General features: G+C 36.7%; 1 protein-coding gene across 1 annotated transcript in view; it reads right to left on the bottom strand.

The window, feature by feature from the left end:
• Positions 1 to 3182: 3182 nt before the first annotated feature.
• TXNRD2 (thioredoxin reductase 2) overlaps positions 3183 to 19863 on the bottom strand; it is a 32266-nt gene continuing 15585 nt past the window's right edge. Inside the window, exons 12-17 of the mRNA XM_014894530.2 lie at positions 16166 to 16302; positions 11467 to 11562; positions 11160 to 11252; positions 10330 to 10401; positions 8464 to 8561; positions 3183 to 6210 (exon numbers count right to left, since the gene is read on the bottom strand). Of these exons, the coding sequence (XP_014750016.2) occupies positions 6081 to 6210; positions 8464 to 8561; positions 10330 to 10401; positions 11160 to 11252; positions 11467 to 11562; positions 16166 to 16302 (626 nt within the window). The 3' untranslated portion in view covers positions 3183 to 6080. The remainder of the gene's footprint in view (positions 6211 to 8463; positions 8562 to 10329; positions 10402 to 11159; positions 11253 to 11466; positions 11563 to 16165; positions 16303 to 19863) is intronic.

Here is a 19863-nt window from a genome sequence, read left to right as displayed (position 1 = left end):
GTTTCATTTCCCTCGATGTGTTATTTTACTGGAGTTACACAATATTCTAATAAACAAGGTCTGAAAAGGTATCTATAGCTTAGATTTGTTTTGATTTGTTATGTTACCAACTAGCTAATTCCTTGCAGAGCCTTGGGAAAAGGAGTCTCCTTGTGAAAGATTTAAGTAGAGGGATCTTGGTCTTTGGCTTTATGCTGAAACAAGGAATAACAAGCCTGATTCCCATATTGCTGTAAAGTAAAGGAAAGGAGGACAGAAAAAACCCAACAGTCTTTCTGGTCTTTGTATGATCCAAAAGAAAACAGGGCAGGAGGTGCAGTAAGGGTATAGTTCATCTTTCATGGAGTATAAAGGCTTTTCTTAAATAAATGTATTAATATATTGGACATACTCTATTACAAACTGCTGAGACTTCTCCCTGGAAAAATTTCCCCCCACCCTCTCCTTGGAGATGCTGGTTCTGACAGGCTGCAACTCCCAATATCTCTACCCAGCTAACAATGCACAGCACCTTGTTCAAACAAGACTGGTCTTCATTTCACACTCCCCCCCAGGGAATATCCACTTTTTTCTTCATACTATATCTTTCTGACTGATGCAATCAGATTCTGGAAACATGCCTTATTAGTTTATATTCCAGCTTCTTAGGGAATGATGTTAATTTTCCATTGTAGGACCAGAAGATTTCAGATGTGCTAGATCTTGTCTATAAGAAACAACAAAAAAAGTGGCACACACTGTACCATGCTCAGAAATGGACTACAGTGAACAGCATTCCTTGCACAGAAACTCTAGGGTTTCCAAAAAAACCCCACATTCTCCTCAGTCCAACAGCACCTGAAGTACAATATTTTACAATTACTTTACGAGTAAATAAATGTGCATTTTCTTACTTATTCACCTGAGCTATTCCGCTTAATTTCTTCATCAGTTCACCATCACAATTGTTTTCTTCCCAGATCTGTGGTTTACTAAGCCTTGATACTGTGATGGCCAAAGAGTTTCATTATATCCATTAAAGATTAGACAACTTTCTTTGTTTCCCACAGCAAATACGATCCCATTCATGTCCCAAACAGAATGTCAGTAGTTGGAATGATGTTTTCTTAAGGTGCATATAAGATTAAAGACTGAAATCAGATGCAGTATTGCCAAAGTCTTTGTAATATGCATGTTTTTCATGGCAAGATGATTGACAAGGATTGCAGTAAGGTGCTGAAGGGGATATTTCACCTGGCCCATCAAAATTCAATGTAGAGGATTAGAACTAAGAAGAGCTGACAATATTGACTTTGAGTACCACAACGGAAACATAATTAGCTTTTTGACATGCAGTGGACAGAAATATTCCATTTCTTAAAAAATCAGTTAGAGTAATTACAGTGTATCTGTTGCATGCTGCCCTGGGAAAAAGGAAAAAAAAAAGAGAAAGAAAAAAGGTCTGCTCTGCTGTTTCCTCTTTTCCCAGTAAAATCCAAGTTTGGCACTAGAATAAATGCATACAAACCCTGCCTTTCTGCTGGAAGGACATCAGGAAAACTTTGTGCATTAAAGTAAAAAACCTCTCTTAAAAGAGAGCACACAGATCTGAAAGAATGAAAAAGTCAATGAATTTTATACAAGTTTACGTATTGCAAAACAAACTGTCTGCACTATGCTTATTAAAGGCATATTTCATTGCCTAATCATAGATGTCTATTGTACCTTTTATGTTTTGAATCATAATTGCAGCCTGTTCCCCAACTCTAATAACGAAAGACATTTTGGCATATGCTTATATTGATTCTCCTTTAACAAAGCACTTAAAGCACATACTTGCATCCCACTGAAATTAATGACCAACCTTAACTGATGTCACTGGCATTTAGACAAATGGCAATTTATATGGGCACAGAATTGCCTACTTTGTTGGACAGACATGAGCCTCTGAAGAGAACTCTTCAAACTCAAAAGTCTTTAAAATACTCAACTGCTTTTGTTAGAAAAACTATGGCATCCATGGTTTTTATGTTTTTATCAGAATAAATATGCTAGCAAAAAATATGTATCTGTTGTACTGAAGTATCTTTTCTAACTCCTGGTCTGGAATACTCTAAACTGTAGAAATAATTTTCAGTAGATGTAACAAAATACAGTAAATGCAGAAATGGAAAAAGGCAAAACTTAATGGTACAACACCTTGAGAACAAGCTATCGTTAGGTATAATAAATAATGCACTAAGTTCTAGTCCCTATTTATTTTGTCTGTATGCTTGTCTGTTATTCTTTTTGCTTTGAGATTAAATGGTATATGAAAATAAGCAAAAAATAATCAAGAATTATGCTTACCTTATTCCCTTTTTTAGCCACTGTTACTAGCTATTCTAGTTAGTTAGAACCTGCAATGAAATATTTCGGGAAATTAAAATAAATTAAAAATGCAGAAATAGAAATGCCTTTACATAGAGAAAAGTCAGTATTTATTCTCAGCATCAAATTCAGGGCATATACTGAGGCAATACTAAAGCAGTCCGTTTCAGAAGCTCAGTATCACCTGACTTCTCATCAAAATCAGTGGACTTAGATATAAAAGAAAACTGAGATGAATTGAACAATGTATTCCCTTACTTTTCTGACAGAGAAATTCCTCAGAGTTCTAAATAAATTTTGCAAGTCATTTCTCTATTAATTTTCTAATATTTTTACCTAGCAGTACCCACAGATACGAAGTGGCTTTGTAGCAATGCATTTTCTCCACTCTGTGTTCTAGCTTAAACCCCACAGTGAACAGCTCATGTAGAATACTGCAGCCCTGTACACTGCTCTGACTGCACTCGGGGAGTTTACTCTTGACAAGACTTCAAGAAACATTATCAGCGTGCAGGGACAATGAAAATACCTGTTAGACCTTGTTAGCTGGAGTAAACAAGAGAATATTTGAAACCACACTTACGAGTCTAGAGGTTCTCTTAATTTAAATTTAAAAATAAGAGGCCATCCAACCTGGAAAAATCTCAGTGGTTATTCAGTTTACACACTGATACAGACAGATATCAACATTTCCTTAATAAAAGGTCCAAGTCTGTCTACTTCTTCATTTCCTTAATATATACTTAGACCAAGAGAGGTATCATTAAGATCAAAAAATGTATATATTGTAAGCAGAAATCACACGTACAAAATTAAGCAAGTGCAATCACACATTTACTAGAAAAAAATATTCTTTATTAATTAATTAATTCATTCACAACACAATAAATATTGGGATCACACGTGTGAGGGACCCAGCAAAGCTCAGACTTGTTTGCACCACGGTATGGTTTGACAAACAAATCCTCATCAGCTGGCATCCCAAGAAGCCTGACTACATTGTTTTGGTACATTTTCACATGCAATCAGTAAGTTGCAATGTATATCAATTGTTTCAATTTACATTAGTCAGGCTTTTAAAAACAATTCTTAAGCACCATCCCTGGTGAATCCTTCAGGAAAAAAAGCACAATCACAATATTTGTTATTATTCGGTCTTGCTGTTGATTCTGACATTATTATGTAGGTGGAATTTGTATGTTTAGTTTTACTTCGGGGGCAACAGCATTTTCCATTAAATGAGGAACAGAACCAGGCTGCTGTTGAAGAGACAGGAACAATTTCATGCAGGCCACTCAGCAATTCTAAAACCAAGACAGTTCTGTTTCTTCTGAAAACTATGACATGCCTTAGTTTCACACCCTATATACACTGAGGTCACATTTCCTTGAGATCTCTATTTGCTGTCTCAAATAATTAATTTGAACTTAATGATGAATGAAATTAACTCCTCTTTCCATTGATTTATCTGTAGGGACAGACAACTCTGCTGGATGCACTGGTATGGCAGAGAAAAGAAGCAGATATTACATGGTTAAACACCAATGCTTTCATTTTTGGGAAACTAAAGGAACTATAATAGGTAGTCACTGGAAAGAAAATCTTGCATGCATAAACATTAAGAGTTTTGTCAGAGGTGAGCAGTTTCTCACAGTAAAATCTCTATTAGGCTGTATCTCCGTATTTTGAAATATTAAGTAAAACATTTTAAGAAACCCTAATTTACTCTGAACTCTTTTTTTTGTAAACAGCTGAGGAAAATCTAGCAAGGATTTTGGCTGCATCACACTCAGAAAGCCGCTTTTAAAAAGAAACAGAAACTTCTGAATGTGCAGGTATGCACCTATTTATATAAAGTTTTCATCATTTCTTCTAAAGGCAGTTGCAAAATTCAGGCATTGTTTCAACAACACTTCCAATCCAAATATTTTTTATCAACTACAAACTTATGCATGACTTCACAGATGAAAAAAGCCATCAGCAGATCTGATAGGAATGCCACTTGGAGTCCAACAAGATCACTTCTTCCTATTTTATGGACCAGAAACATTTAGGATTTCATTTGTTGTTGAAATTTAAAAAAATATTTGAAAAGTTAATATTCTTATATCAATGAGAGCGTGATAAATGCTGTTAAATCCTATTTTACAAAGAAGTTTCGATCCCTTTTGTCTAATAGCTTCTCAGACAGGTACAATTCTCATGGTAAAAATTATTTCATGCTTGACATAAACCAACCATTTGTTTGTGTTGCTGCAGCAGTGAAATACCAATCAAATTAAAATAGCAGATGTATATGTGATCATCCGAATATTCTTCAGAACTGCAACAAGTTTGGAATTAAAATAAATTCCACACATCTAACATGGATACCAATTAACTGCAAAAAGGATATATTTTGCTTCACCTGAAGCTGGTCTCTTCCAGTGTGCACTATTCTGCTGTAAAGGGTGCAAGAAACTGAGACTGGCATTGAAATTCAGTGCAGATCAGTTTGTGTGTGTCTTTGCCAGGCTGCCTCCTTAACAGGGCTCTGCACAAGAAGCGTCACTCTCAGATTTGTTCCTCTCCTGCCACATGTGAGCCAGCATCTCCCCCTTCTGGAGAACACGAAAATCAGCCGGAATTTGTAACAGGGCAATGCTTTCTTACTCGGGCCAGTACACAAAAAAAATAAAAAGAAAAGGTTGCAGATGATTATTTTATATCTTTGCTCAGGGCAGGACCATTTCTCTTCTGGATCACTGCTTAATGTAGTTCCCTTCAGTAAAGTGTTTTATTAATGCCAGATGTAAGTGAGTTCAGCTATAGTCTCTAGCTCATCAGTAAGAAAGTCTTAAAAACAAACCAAGAAAATATTTCAGTATCAGCCATATTTCTGCATTCTAAAAACCAGAAAATGCTGCATAAGGTGGATTATTAGAGACACTTACTCTACTTGTCAGATTAATATACACTGTTCAAGTAGTAATTTGTGAGCTGTGTCAATTTAGTTTGGACTCAGCTGAATTAAAAATTTCAGGAGTAGGCAGAGGGGCCACCATAAAATCCAACTCTTCCTTCAGCACCTCTGAGATAGTTCATTGTCAGTCCTTACCATAACACTGTGACCAGGCTGTTACTGATCAATCCATTGTGACTCTTCCAGCAGCAGTACAGCTTCAGGTGATTTTCTATTAAAGTACTTTACATACTACATTTCAAAGGAAAAAACCCAAAGATGACTGCTTACCCTTTTTTTACCCACTCCAGGAAGTTGTTCCCACTAGCGAATGTAGAGTCTCAGTGGTCAGTATTAGAATCAGTAATGAGCAATCCAAGCATGCAGGACAAAGCATCCCACCAAACTTCTAAGGGATGCCCTGTCTGAGACTCTTCTGCTGGCAGCCAGTTGTGCCAACAGGGAAACCCAAATGACAACTGCTTCATTTGTAGATGGCCTCGGATGTCATAGGCTTTAGTTATACTTACATATAAAATACTGTGATTATGCCCTAGCTCCCAGCAACAGAAGAGCTTTAGGCACTTAGAGATTTGTTGCAGCAGAACTACATTGGTTTTTAGAACAGTGAGTGTGCAAGGAAAATATTTTGGCTGTGAAAAAAAGCTCTCTACAAGGAGAACGAGAAAGATTCCTGTAACCTGAAGCATTAACGCCGTTTCAACTTTAAGTGCCCCTTTTCTTTACAAATATGTTTTGTGGTTTTTTTCCTTCTTCCCAGGGATGGTATTTAACCTCAGCAGCCTGTGACTGTTGCATCCAGGCCAGAACGCTTTGTAATGTGCAACTTGGTCACTTCTTCAGCACAGGTGGGGTGAATGCCAACTGTCTTCATCATCTGAGGATACGTAGCACCACATCTACCAAGAAATGACAACAAAAAAAATGACCCACAAAGTCAAACGCTGAAGCAGCTAAAGGTCCTGAAGCAGCTAGAAGGTCCTAAAACATCAAAGTAATTTTGCTCTTGTCCATTTGATCAGGTAGAAGAGTTGCATTTGATCTTCAAACAATGCTGTCTACTATTTCTCAGGCACTTACACAACACGTAGACGCCCAGCTTCCCAACACTGAGGTAGGAAAGAATTGTCATAAGAGTTGAGACAGAGAGAATTAAGCAATTTACCCTAAGTCACAACTGAGCCTGTGGCAAAAACATATGACAAAACTGCAACCTTCAGCTTTTCTTGTACATACATGTGTGTTTCACTAACTCCAGATGGAAAAAAATGCATACATATACAGAGAGAAGAAAATCTTAATTAGAGCTGTTGGAAAGAATCTGCTGAAGGAAAGAATACCAGAATATTCTTCCATGAACTTAAAGTCTCTGATGCTTACACTGAACATATCAATGTTATAACTGAGGAAAAAAAAAAGTCTATTATTTGAAAAAAATAAACATACAAGCAAACAAAACCCATCAAAAATCCCTGGTGCTACAATCCCATTTGCTTAATTCCCTTCCTTGTCCAGTAACACTCTTAAGACTTGATGACTTTGTTTTGAACTGCTATTCCTGGCAGGCTATGCTGTAAGAATAGCTGAAATGGCCCTAAATTTAAGGATTGTTTCAAGCTCTCTATGGAATAATGTTATCTCCCTCTACAAAATACAGGGAAGGAAGCCATAGATGCCTTTTGGTGTCTCCACTTACATCCAAAAAAGCACTGACAAGCAAAAGATCTTTGCTGACCACAGATGTTACTGGAGTGCTGGGTGGGAAGGGAAGATGAAAAATCATCCTTCAGAGAGGCTGAAGCAAGACCTAATATTTGACAAAGGAGAAGGGCAGTTTTTACTGTGGGGGTTCCACATATAAAGCTCTGGATTTGTGAAATGCAATAGAAACCAACACAAGAATCTGACCTGCTGAAAACCTCTTACTGTGGCTAAACTTTTCATTTCCCTCAAGCAAGGCAGAAAAACACTCCAGTTTCATGTGCTTCCTTTTCAATGGTTATTTTGGATAAAACTTCAAAACAATGACATCCTAAAAAATGTAGTTCTAGAATCTATACCACTGGCAATTAATGGACTACAAACACATGTTGAAAATGTGTACTGAGGGCACAGTGCAATCAGTGATTTCCAAGATATTCCTCACATGATACTTGTGGTCCTGCCTTCTTAATCCTTTCTGCTTTTCATTTATAATAGTCACTCACAACTGCAGGACTAAAACTGCAGCAAAATGGTGATCAAATTTAGAAAAATGAACTGACACCACAAATGGTGATGATTTATGATGTCCCAGATGATTTTATTTGAAGAGAGAGTAAAAAATTGTAATTTTGTAATGTAAATAAAGGAATCGACATTTCTGAAGATGTGAATCAACAATAAGAAGGGGAAAGGAAAAAACAAGTAAGAAATAATTGTAGCACACAAAAAGCATAGCAAGAATTTTCCATTTAACCAGACAGGACTGAGAATCACTCCTTGCTTCTTCAAATGGGGAACTTCTGTATTAATATTTGAGCAAAATCTTAAACAAGATCAGATCACAAAGGGTAAATTTTTTATTGCAATTATCAGACAGCTTCAAACAAAAGTATCTTCCCTCACCCATCATCCTACAGAAGTTTCTTTTTTATTATATTATAGTTAGCTTATATCCCAGCAATATAAGAATTCATGCAAACCTTGCTGAACTTTAAAGAAGCCATGGCTGTGCAAATTTAAAGATGAGATTAGGAAAGGAAATCCTTGGCAGGTGTAAAGAAAGGTTTTTCTGAAGAGGACAAATATATTTTTGAAGAAGTAACTTGCCAAACTAGTGATATCCTATTCTGTGCACAGAATATAAAAGAAGCTAAACTGAAAAAACTAACATTAGTTAAGTTAATGCTTAATTCTCTTTTTTGCTTCAACTATATCAAATCAACAATATATTTTCCTCAGTTGTTCCCTAACTATATCCAGTAACTAAATCCAGTATATCTTAATGAAGAACTGCAGTATTTTTAGTGAAAATATATGCAATACTCCATAAAAGTAACAAAAAGCATGCATTCTTTATAGTGTTGCCAAAACTAGGCAGCTATCTTTTATAATCTTACAATAACTTAAGAAGCAGGCTTTAGAAGCTGGAGACATTCTTTTGTACTTACTTGATTCCAAGAGCAAATCCTTGAATAACTTCGCCTGCATTTGGTCCAATGAAATGAAGGCCAAGTATTCGTTGCTCCCTCTCTCGTAAGCACACCATCTGAAAACAATACATCACAAAAAGATCTTTCCTTAGAACACTTAAAGATAAGGCATGAAGATGAATTAAATGAAACTGGAGTGCCCCAATATCCTAGTTCAGCTGTTTATTTCCAGTGTGTCAAAAACGTATGCACTTGCTTAAGTCTTACTCTTATTGTCCTTAAGCACTTTCCTAAATTGAAGCTTTATTTAGTGTATTTCTTTCAGACTTGAGGGAGCCACTGACAACAGTAATTTCTGAATACTTTGTTGTTTGCCATTTGTACGAAATCCTCAAAGAATTTTCTGTAGCCTGGTGACCAGACCAATGGTCTTTTCCACTGAGTGGCCACCTCAGCACTTCTCCAAGCCTGGGCAGTTGTTTTGATCAGCTGTATTTTTCACAGAAGACCACTACCATTCTCAGCTGTATTTTCCACAGAAGACCACTACCATTCTCAGCTGTATTTTTCACAGAAGACCACTACCAAGGAGATTTTGTGCCTTTGTGACTCAGTCAGTAAACACTTACAGCAGCATGTTTGGTGAGATACATTTACCACATGGGGCACATAACCTAAAAAGGAGTCCAGCCTCAGAAGCAGCCAAAGATGAAGGTTAATAAGTATCTAGGAGAGCCTGAGTCATTGCACACTTAACTTTTATTAGAGAACTTAATGAAAACGTTTTAGTTCCTCTAAGGACACCATCTTTATAATTAAGAAAAGAAATTCAGTCTCTCCCTGCATCCTTCCATCAAACATTAAATTATCACTAATCTACTAAATCTACTAAGTTCTGCTATTCAGTAGAAGCTTAAATTCTTTCATCAGGAATGCCACGAACAGCAGCAATCCTGATGTGGGACTTTAAATATTAAGGCGTTTTAAAGAAAAAATTCTTGCAACAGAGTTTGAAAGACTCAAATGAAATGTTTGTTTACATGTTTTGACAGTTTAGTAAGGACTATATTTAATATCATCCAACAACCATTATGCTATTACTACTTCACCCTTAAATATTTACTCTAATTGACATAATTCAAAGGGAATACATAAAATTGAATATATCACCTTTGTTACACTGGAACTTGGGACACTTATGGCTAGCATTTACATAATTCAGAGGTGAAAAAACACAGTCAGAAAAACGGATTGCAATTATTGACAATGGACATTCCTTACATAACAATAACAATATAATATATTGATGGACACATTTATGCAAAACAGACTGTTCCCTGATGATAAGGAGAAAAGGAAAAGAAGAAAACTATGATATATTCTACCAACACTACAATTCATCTTATCTAAGATTCTCTCCTGTAGGCAAGAGCATCAAAAACCTTTCTAACACTGAAACAACTGGATTGCTGCAGAAGGCCCTTTGCAGGTCTGGCACTTTGGTCTAAACCAGGAGCTTTTTTTGTTTTCCTGAGTAGAGACTGAATAGTTACTGTAGTTTTGTAAGCCTTATGCTTAATTTTTGAAGGTATCATACTTTCAGCAAGAGGTGTTAACATAAATATTACATGTAACTAGTTAAGAACTTTGCTGGGAGAAGCAGAGATTGATCTCTGTAGAATTTGAAATATATCTTAGGACCTTAAAAGCAGTTCAAAGATGCTTTTTATCAGCAGAATGTCAGAAGTGCTAATATCTGTAAAGCAATTTCAAAATATCTGCCACCAAGAAAACATCCATCTTGAGATGGTTTTTTGCCAAACAGTGCTCTTTAAAGTTGGCTGTACCATATCCCATTTTAAATTAAAAGCCCACAAAACTCACTTTCATATAGCATTGAGATGCATCTCTTTCAGCCACTGTAAACTCTAAGGGTTTGTAATATGCATGGTACACCTGGTAGGAAAAACAGTAACATTTTATGTTAGAAAGTACTATAATGTAAAACCTGGTATTTATTACTATAATAACTACTATTACTACATATTGATACCTTTGTACAAAATTTATTTATAACCTGATAGTTATTATAAAAAAAATATGGAAAACACAGTAAGAGCTTAACACAAACCTTTCTCAGAGAATCATTAGATTAAAAACAAAACTGAAAAAACCTTCACAAACAATGTTGCTCAGACTAATGCAACTAATTAAAGGGAAAAAAAAAAAGTATTTTTATGCTTCTCCCAAAGGTTGTTTACTGAAAATAATGAAATCCAAGCATCTTTTCATATCTATAATAATGCATCCCACAGCAAAATCCAAATGGTAATTTTTGCATTCTGAATAGCAAATTCTTCTTTTTTGATTAACGATTTTCCCTGGGGCAAGAGTAACACAACATATCTTTTCAAGGTAGCTTGTAGAAAGTAACATAACCATTATTTAATGATGCTGTACAATATAACTTGCTAAAATGGCAGCTATTTAAAGCTGTCACACCCCATCAGTGATTTTAAGCCCAGTAGGTAACAGCTCCCATTGTGACCTGCTGCAATAGTACTGAAGTTCTGAGCACTTCTGGACACACCAGCTCCCTAACTGTAAACACGGTATTTTGGGGATTAAAAGTTTTACCTGATACAGCAGTAAAAATTCTGCCTTTTCACATGGTAACTCTGACACCAACCAGAAAATTAAAAATCTTTTCGTACCTCAATATTATCTGATCCATGACGTTGCACAGCTGCTTCTTCTGACAGGCCAACACAACCATATTCCAGGGGAGTGAAGACTGTGGTAGGCACCTGCTCAGGAGGAAGCAGAAGGTGTTATCAGCTGAACCATGTGCAGCAGCTGCCTGGCACATACTTGTGCACAGCTGAGAGCTGCAGCTCAGGCACACAGCTCCACTTGGGCTGCTGTCAAAGCTGGATTCCAGGTGACAAAACCCAATTGCTCAAAAATTCTTTAAAAGAAAAAAGCCAAAGATTGCTCTTACTGAAATAAAACATAACTCACATTGTCATAGTCCATCAGTTCCGAAGACTGGCCGAAAAGACGCTGAGCCAGCAGTTTCCCTGCAGCGATTGCTGTGGGTGTTAATTCAGGACGGCCCTAAGAAAAGAGCACAAAGCCTTGTTTGAATTTAAGGAGAAGCAGCATCCAAAGATATCTCCTGGGACAGTGGTCAGAGGAAGGCTAAATCTTTGGAATTCCAGCTTGGTAGCCAGGACTCAAATAGAAAAAGTAATAATCATTTCTGTCCAAACATGTTTTAAAGTCTGAGTTTACCATCTGTCTTAATGGGAGAAAAATGTCACAAATATGTCAAATCTTTATACCTTATCATGGCACCTCTTGAAAAGTAGCACATTATCACATGCTGACTGTTCACTTCACCCCTTCTCTCCAAAGTAAGCCAGGAGGAAACTTTTCGGGGTGTCTTGGTTTAAAGCAAGAAGAGCCTGGTTTAAGCAACAGTGTTTTTAAAATATCAGACCTTTTAAAAAAAACTGTCTTACACATTTTACAGAACACAGGCACAAAACCTAGCTATTTGTAGACATTATTACTGACTTTCTCTGTTGGTCCTGGACTGAAAAAAATTTACTGGAATCTATTCTTCTTTACCAGCTTTTTTTTGTATGTTGGTAGACAGAACTCTGTACATGGTATTAGCTACCATTTTCTTCAGTACACATACCATATTAATTATCTACACATTAATAGGCATTTAGGCTTTTATCTGTACTAATAACCACTTAAAAGTTCAATTGCAAAAAAACAATCTGAAACATTATATCTAACCTGATAACAGAAGTCACAATTCTAATTTTTAATGAAGACGAATCTAATTTTCCTCCACAGCTCATGACAAATCACAAAGCTGCAAGTCTATCCCTTTTTCCTTCTAACATCCATCAAGTCACAATTTTTCAATTCCAGCATTTTGACTTTCAAGTCTGTAAATGCAATTTACCAGATGAAATTTGTTTTTTCTTATACACATTTGCCTGAAACATGTCTGCCAATCACTTCTGTAGCAGGAAATATATGTTGTTTTGGCATTCCAGAAATGAATAGAAGATTGGAACGAGAGATAAAATTGTGAAAGCACTGCCATGCATTCCATAAAACCCAACTAATTACTAAAACATCCATGCAGATAAAGCCCAATTCCTCATAAACAATGACTTAAAGACCTTCCTTGGTAAATATTTGAAATGCACATTCACTTTGCAGTCATGTGTAGAAATACTCTGCTGATAATTATGGATACGAATTGTTCATAAGAATCCTCCAATGGATTATACATTTAACCAAGATGGTCCTAAGAGAGTTTAAAAATCTTTGAAGTAATGTGTATTTGTTCTAACACAACTCTTTTGGTCTCATTTCTATTCAAAGCAACATACTGTACATTCCACTTTCTCTACACATCTTTGTTGTAACACCCTTTGAAATATGACAGATGCAGAGCAGCCTGACCATATGATAAACCTTCTTCTGAGAAAATGTCTTTATAGTGTGTGCCATGCTTTTCAACAAGAACACTACTGGAGGAAGGATTTTAACACAGAGTTTATATCAGCACTGAAAGAAAGAATTCAAACTAAAATTCCAGCTTGATCTTCCTGATCCTGATTACAGAAGATGAAAATGCTGAAATGCAATTTCACCTGCCAGCTGAAAATAATATTTTGCCAAAACATGAATAATGTTTTTTGAGGGTACACAAACTGACTGACATCTGGAAGATTTTTTTCCCTTTTTTTTCCAAATGAAATTTGGGTAACATTAGGATTCCATTTGTCATACAGGGGTGCAACAAGACACCCATGCACACACAGATTCCCATTTGTACCAGCTGGGTAGGACTCCCAAATGAAAACAGTGATTCTGAGCAATCAGGAAACTCAGCTGCCCCCTTTCTCACTCCCCTTCCAGCCAGGGCACTGAATTCAAACAAAAAAATAAGCAGTTCTTGGTATTTGGTGGCAATTCAGTATTTATTCTGTGTGGAATGGTAAAGGAGGGACGATGGCTTGGGAACTACTCACAAAATTTGAGTAAAAGTGCTTTATGGTAGGAAAGAAACTCCAACAGGGACAGAGCAGAGCAAAGAGAAATCCTGAGCAGGAACACCAGAGGAAAAAAGAATTTTTGTAGTGATTCCTAGGGATCACTGATGCTCACTCACAGGAAACAAGATTCCCTTTCCTGTGCTCTTTTGGAAGGTCCCACCCAAAAAGTACCACAGCCAAGCTCTGCAGCTTTGTGGTTCTTAGCAGGATGCCCTTGATTCTCGAGTGTTACTTTGAGACATGCACCAACACAGAAATTTCTTTCACTGCTGGTTCCCATGACAATGAAATTTATTATCTAAATTAATTCTGCTTAAGAAAAAAAAAAAAGAAAGACTAAACTAATTTAAGTATTCAAATACAATAAACTTCATTGCTTAGCAAGTGGAATTACACAGGTCACATTGTGCTGGAGTCAGATAAGATTGTGGCAGTATTCCTTTTTATCTCTCAACACTTGAAATGTATGAGTACTATAAGATGACCTCTTTAATTCTCTGCATTGAACCAATATGCAGATAAAAGCTTACAGGAATATTCTACAGAGCACTGACTTAACTTTTTCATTTTTTACCCCAGTTGTACACTGGACACAGCATAGAACTGTGCTGCTGTTTTTAACACTGATATTTAGAAGTGTCTATTGAACCACTCAGGTTCAAAAATCTGCACTAATAAAGACAAAAGCAGGAAAAGGAAATCCAAGTTTTAACAACAAAATGAAACTAACAAATAAATGAAGACATGATTTTTTAGATCCAGAGTAGGAAAGAGGAGAGCATCCTGCCTCCAACTTCATATTTCTTATTTAACTAAATCCTCAAAGGGCAGAAGACAAAAAGCATCCAAAAGGAAATGACTTGCCCAAAATAACACTGCAGATTGGCAGCAAAATAAGCAACAGAATTTAAGCCCTGCCAGCATTGCCTCTAACAACTGCTTCTTGGATGAAATTAAAAAGAAAATTTTGGAAAGCAGGAGGCCAGCCAAGGCATATATATCAGGGATAAGCAGGTGTAGAAGGTTGCTGTGAGCAGAAAGTAGACTTTAGGAAGTTTCTGAGAGCAAGAAGTGACAAGTACAGAGGACATCTGCATGTGAAATGAGAAGAAAGGAGAGGAACTTCACAGAATCCCAAAGCTCTGAGTGACTGGAAAGGACAAACAGGACAGAGAAATTGTGTAGAGTAAGGGAGAAAAAAATAGAAGAAGAAATATCTGAGAAGTAAAGAGTTTTAACACAATTTAAAAGGAAATGGCAAGTCCACATGAAGATGGAGAGAAACAGGAAGAAACACATGTCTACACAGAGGGACGAGGTCAGGAGTGGTCAGCAGATTTATGAGATTTAAGTGTCTCTGGCAGCTCCAAAGTCCACTCAGAAATGTGCAGGGCTATTCCCAAGATATCATTTAATCTGTTACATCTCACCAGAAACTAAAAGCACCTGTAAGGTTTATACATTTGAGAAACCTTTAAAATATTTTAAACGTAGCAGAATGAGAAATCTTTTCAACTTCTCTAAAATTATACTATATATACTGTTTGGATATTGCTACAGTACTTAGCTTTACCAGACTTATAAGGCAGATGTCTCCACTATATGAAAAACAATCTTGATAGAAAGCCTTCAGTTCCATAAAGTTCAGTAACAGGTGAGAGGACTCTGTATCTTGCAATGCCCAGCATTGCTCTGTGTTCTACATATTGCCCAAAATTTTCCAGGCACAGCAGGCAGATGATGACAACATCCTCCTGAGAATCTACAGTTCAGAATCCAAACATTTTGTATGAAATCAACATATCTGAGGATGCCCAACTTACAGCAGATAATCGGAGCTCTTATGTAAAATGAAAATTGGCAGATAGAGAGTATTTAAGTGCACATTTATCATTACAAGACATTCTTATCATATATGACTATAGATTATCAGTAGCACTAGAATAAGACCACAGAATCTGGTTTTACCTCTCTAACAAGGAAATTATTTTGCTTGTTACAATGTCTCCTTCTTAAAAGAAAAAAAACAACAACAAAAAAGCCACACCCCTCATGTTCTTTCAGCATAGTCATTCACAAATAATGAAAAAATGTCAAACGCATTGAGTATTTTCAGCAATTACTTTTTCATATTCTATAGCAAAGACTTTTGTCAGAAGCATTTTGCATCAGGGAGTTAAAAAGCTGTTTTGTGATTAGTCTCAACACCCAAAATACCCCAAATGTGGTCACAGAACTTGTCACAGTCATTCCCAGTAAATCTTCTCAGCTGGAGAAGGTAAGAATTGCTTTCACTCAGCATTCACAGGCACTATGAAGTCATATGTCAGAAGTGATAAAAACATTATTAGAAAGATAACAGGAGTGATAAAGACATCATTATTAGCCTCTGACCAATGATGCATTCCCTGATAAACATCAGCAATAATCTCTCATGCTGAGATACTTCACAAGATCCCTGTGAAGGAAATTACTGACCCAGGTGGCTGGCATAAACACTCCAGCCCTGCCAAGTGAAAAAGTGCAAAACACTAACATATACACTAGAGCATGACTACATCTGGGGACTAGTTATTAGTCAGGAACAAAGTTGGCTTCCTGTTATTGTAAAATAGTTTATGTAGACTCAGTACCTCTGTAATGTCTCCAATTGCATAAATGTGAGGAACAGAAGTAGCTTCACTGGCATCAACAATAATCTTTCCAGTTTCAGAATTAGTTTTCACTCCAATTGTCTCCAAATTGAGAGTTTTGGTGTCAGGGGCTCGGCCTTAAGGGGAAAAAAAAAAAAAAAAGATTTTAAAGTAAAAGCCATTGGAAAACTTCAGCAGTGCTAATCTAAAAAGCTGGCATCCTCCACCGTGGATCTCCAAGAACTTTGTTCCATTTGATAGTCCAGGCAGTAATATGAGAAAACTTATACTGAGAAAGCTGCAGGGGTGGAAAGTATGGATATGACATTCAGTGGGAAAGGAGCTCCATCACTATTGCCTTTGCTCAAACATCAGAGGGTTAGCCTTTTTAAATCTGGAGGACAACACCCACTGGAAAAAGTGAAAAAAACCCACATGATTTCATATTTATTGAACATTCCAAATTTAGTTTCCTAATGTAGCACAAATATACATATAAAAACTAAGCAACTTCTACACTGAAAATCTCCAATAAAGATTAACTGAATGGCACTCAATGCCGACAGCATATTGTGTATACTTTTTGAATAAAAATTATTAATACTGTTCAAAGTTAAACATTCCTCAAGTCCTTGTTTCTTGTAATCTGAATACACTTATCTTAAAACACTTTTAGTTCTCTCAACTTAGATGAAAAATTTTATCAACTTTGCTCTCAAGTCCTAAATGCTGATTTATTAATCTCAGACTGTATCTGAGCTATTTCTGTAGAGTTTTGAAACATTTTAAATACATTTTAAAAATGTATTTAAAAACAAATGAGGCAAATACAACTAAGCCCATATTTTATTACAGCTTCCAATTCCAATGATATCAAATTATCTCATATTTAAAAAATACATTTTTGTAGTGTTTTTTCCATAGCTGCCCCTTAGATCACCAAAGTCTTAAGAGCATTCCACTGAGCTTTCTATAGAGTATCTAAGGAAGCAATTCCTGACCCAGAAATTGGAATCTTAAATCCTATCCAACTTGTTTGAAAGTTAATAAGCACAGTGAAATTATGTGGTAGTCATAAAATTTTTAAGGCTACACAGGATCACATAGAAAAAAATTACCTGAATATATCCAAATTAAGGAAATTTTTTAACATTGTGTTTTAGAGGCTTTAAATGAATATGGATATATTCATTTCTACACATACAGGTCTCCTTTGCGTGAGTCGTGATTTGCATTTGATGTTAATACAGAGCTATAGCAAAGCAAAACAAAAAGGGAAATATGTTTTCATTATAGAAACAACCTCTTTGATGTTAATGTAGGAAATTATTAAAAAAAAGGAAAACCTGGCTTATCAATACAGACCTAATTATATGTAAACATATGATTCAGTGCTTTATACATCTGCCATATAGGCAGGCCCCTCAAACAATGTCACATCTGAATGCCTCTGTAAAGACTTCTGTGTATTAATTTCATCTGGTGAAACCAACACTTCCTCTGGGAGCACTGACTGAAGCTGTCGGCACTTGGCTATCTGTCTGTCTTCCCTTCTGTTGTCCCCATGGGATGTTGATCTGCTGTTCCTTCTCTGCCCCCTGCTCCCCAGTCCTGATGCTATCAGGCAACAAAAATAATAAACCTCCAGGACCTTATCTTGGCTCGGATGTGAAACAACTTCCTACCGTTGTATTTTTTTGTGTATTGAGAGTAAAGCCTGGGTATTCTGCAAATGGACAACTAATGGGGTTTTCTAGTTTCCTCTTTTTCCTGCCAGGCAGAGCCAAGAGAAAACTTAGCACGCAACGGCAGGCAATGAAAGAGGAAAAAAAGAAAAACAGTCAATAGAGTCATTTAAAGACCTGTGACAACAACAGCTGAGTTTATCAAACCTGCAGGATAACACTTAACCTTTCCATTGCAGTCTATTTTAACAAATGTACAGCTTGGTATTAATAGCTAAGAGTTACAAAAAATGTGCTGCTTCACATAATGAAACTCTCTCTCAAGCTTACTGCCTAACTATTATTTTTGAAGGCAAAACAAAATTTTTAAACACTGAACTGAAGCTTTATTGGCCTTAAGCCCCATGCAGGTTCACCTCCATAAACAAGAATGATACTTACTGATCTTGCTTCATCTCAAATTCAGTAGCTTAGGCTCATGATTATACAATGTGTCTTGGTAGGCTGTAGTGCCAAATTCAGGGAATTCTGATATTTCCCAACATTCATTTACTATTACAAAATCAGTTCTCATAATTTCTCAGTAGGACTTTCATTTTATACCCTAACTCCTGATTTTTTCAGAAAGCAAGAATGACTTCACAGCTTTTTTCTGTGATCCCAAATCCTATCAGGCACACAAACCCACCCTTTGCCTAAAATCAGCACATGTGCTTTTAGTTTGAAGATGTCCTGAAACTGCCAAAGAACAGGAATGTACAACTGTATAGGACACAAGATTAGATTTAGCTTTCATTCAAAACAGCAAAATATTATGCCAGACATCTAGAAGAAAGGTGCAACTCAAATCTGACCCTTAAAAAGGTTACCTGCCTCCTGCACTTCTAACAGCACACCATAATCTCATCTTTCATAGACCCATGCACTTACACACAGCTGTGAAAACCACACAGAGCCCTGCTTTCAGTGCCGGCCCCCATTTGCTTTTAACTTCATAAGAAAAAACAGCTTTTTGATCTGTTTTTGTAAAATCTAACAACATGGCTTCCTAAGGGGGCTCCAGCCAGGGGGCTCCACTGCGGGGAGTGACAGGGGAGTGGCTGAAGCTCACATCACAGACACTGCCAGGCTGGCTGTGTTCTGGGGTGGCATTTGTGTCTCATCACGTGCCAGAGGGCTCTGCTAATCACACCTGAACATGGAACAAGTATCAGACTGTGACCTTCAGGTGCAGCACCTTCAACAGTGGAGACTGAAGCAGCTAAACTCAGAAGGCAGAGGAATAGCCACAGTCAGGTAAGCAGCAGTGGTAAATGAGTGATAGCATATTCTTGCATTCAGTAAGATTTCCCAGGGTGATAAAGGTGCAGCTGACAGCAGAATTTTATTATGGGTCTTCCAGAGTTTCTTAACCATGGAAGTTGGAATGCCTGTTTGCCTCCCAACATTTTAAAAATCCAAACTGGTGCCAATCATGCATTTTATTACAGATGCCCACTGTGAGGATACTGCTGGGTGACAGAAGAGTTTTTCTGGAATAAAGCTCAAGCCCAATAGTCTTCTCCACTTCTTCCCTATACATTGGCATTTTGACACATCATCTTATAACTTTATCCAATCTGACCTCAGTCTCACCTTGATCAAAATCTTGTACATGTTCCCAGTCTCAATACTCTCTTCTTTCTGAATGCCTGACACATTCCCCAAATTAGTTTCAAGACTGTTACCTTTTCATCCTTCAAATGTCCTAAAACCCACAAGATGTTCACTAAAACAGAATCAGCTGATAATGACTAATAAAAGCCACTTCACTGTAATTACAGTTCAGATTACAGGAAAATACTGACTACAGTAAGATTAAGTAAGGTTAAAAGAAGTTCAGAACCTTTATCACACTGATAGCAGAGTGCACCATTTCTACAAGGATGCTTTTGAACATTACATCCATTACTGATAAATCTCTAGCATGCCTGCCACAATTTGAAAAATATCTGGCCCTTGGTCAGTGCTAGG

The sequence above is a fragment of the Sturnus vulgaris genome, chromosome 19, assembly GCF_052056855.1.
Source record: "Sturnus vulgaris isolate bStuVul1 chromosome 19, bStuVul1.hap1, whole genome shotgun sequence".
In the NCBI taxonomy this organism is placed as follows: domain Eukaryota; kingdom Metazoa; phylum Chordata; class Aves; order Passeriformes; family Sturnidae; genus Sturnus; species Sturnus vulgaris.
Note: the sequence above shows the minus strand (reverse complement) of the source record. Positions and strands in the feature narration are given on the sequence as shown.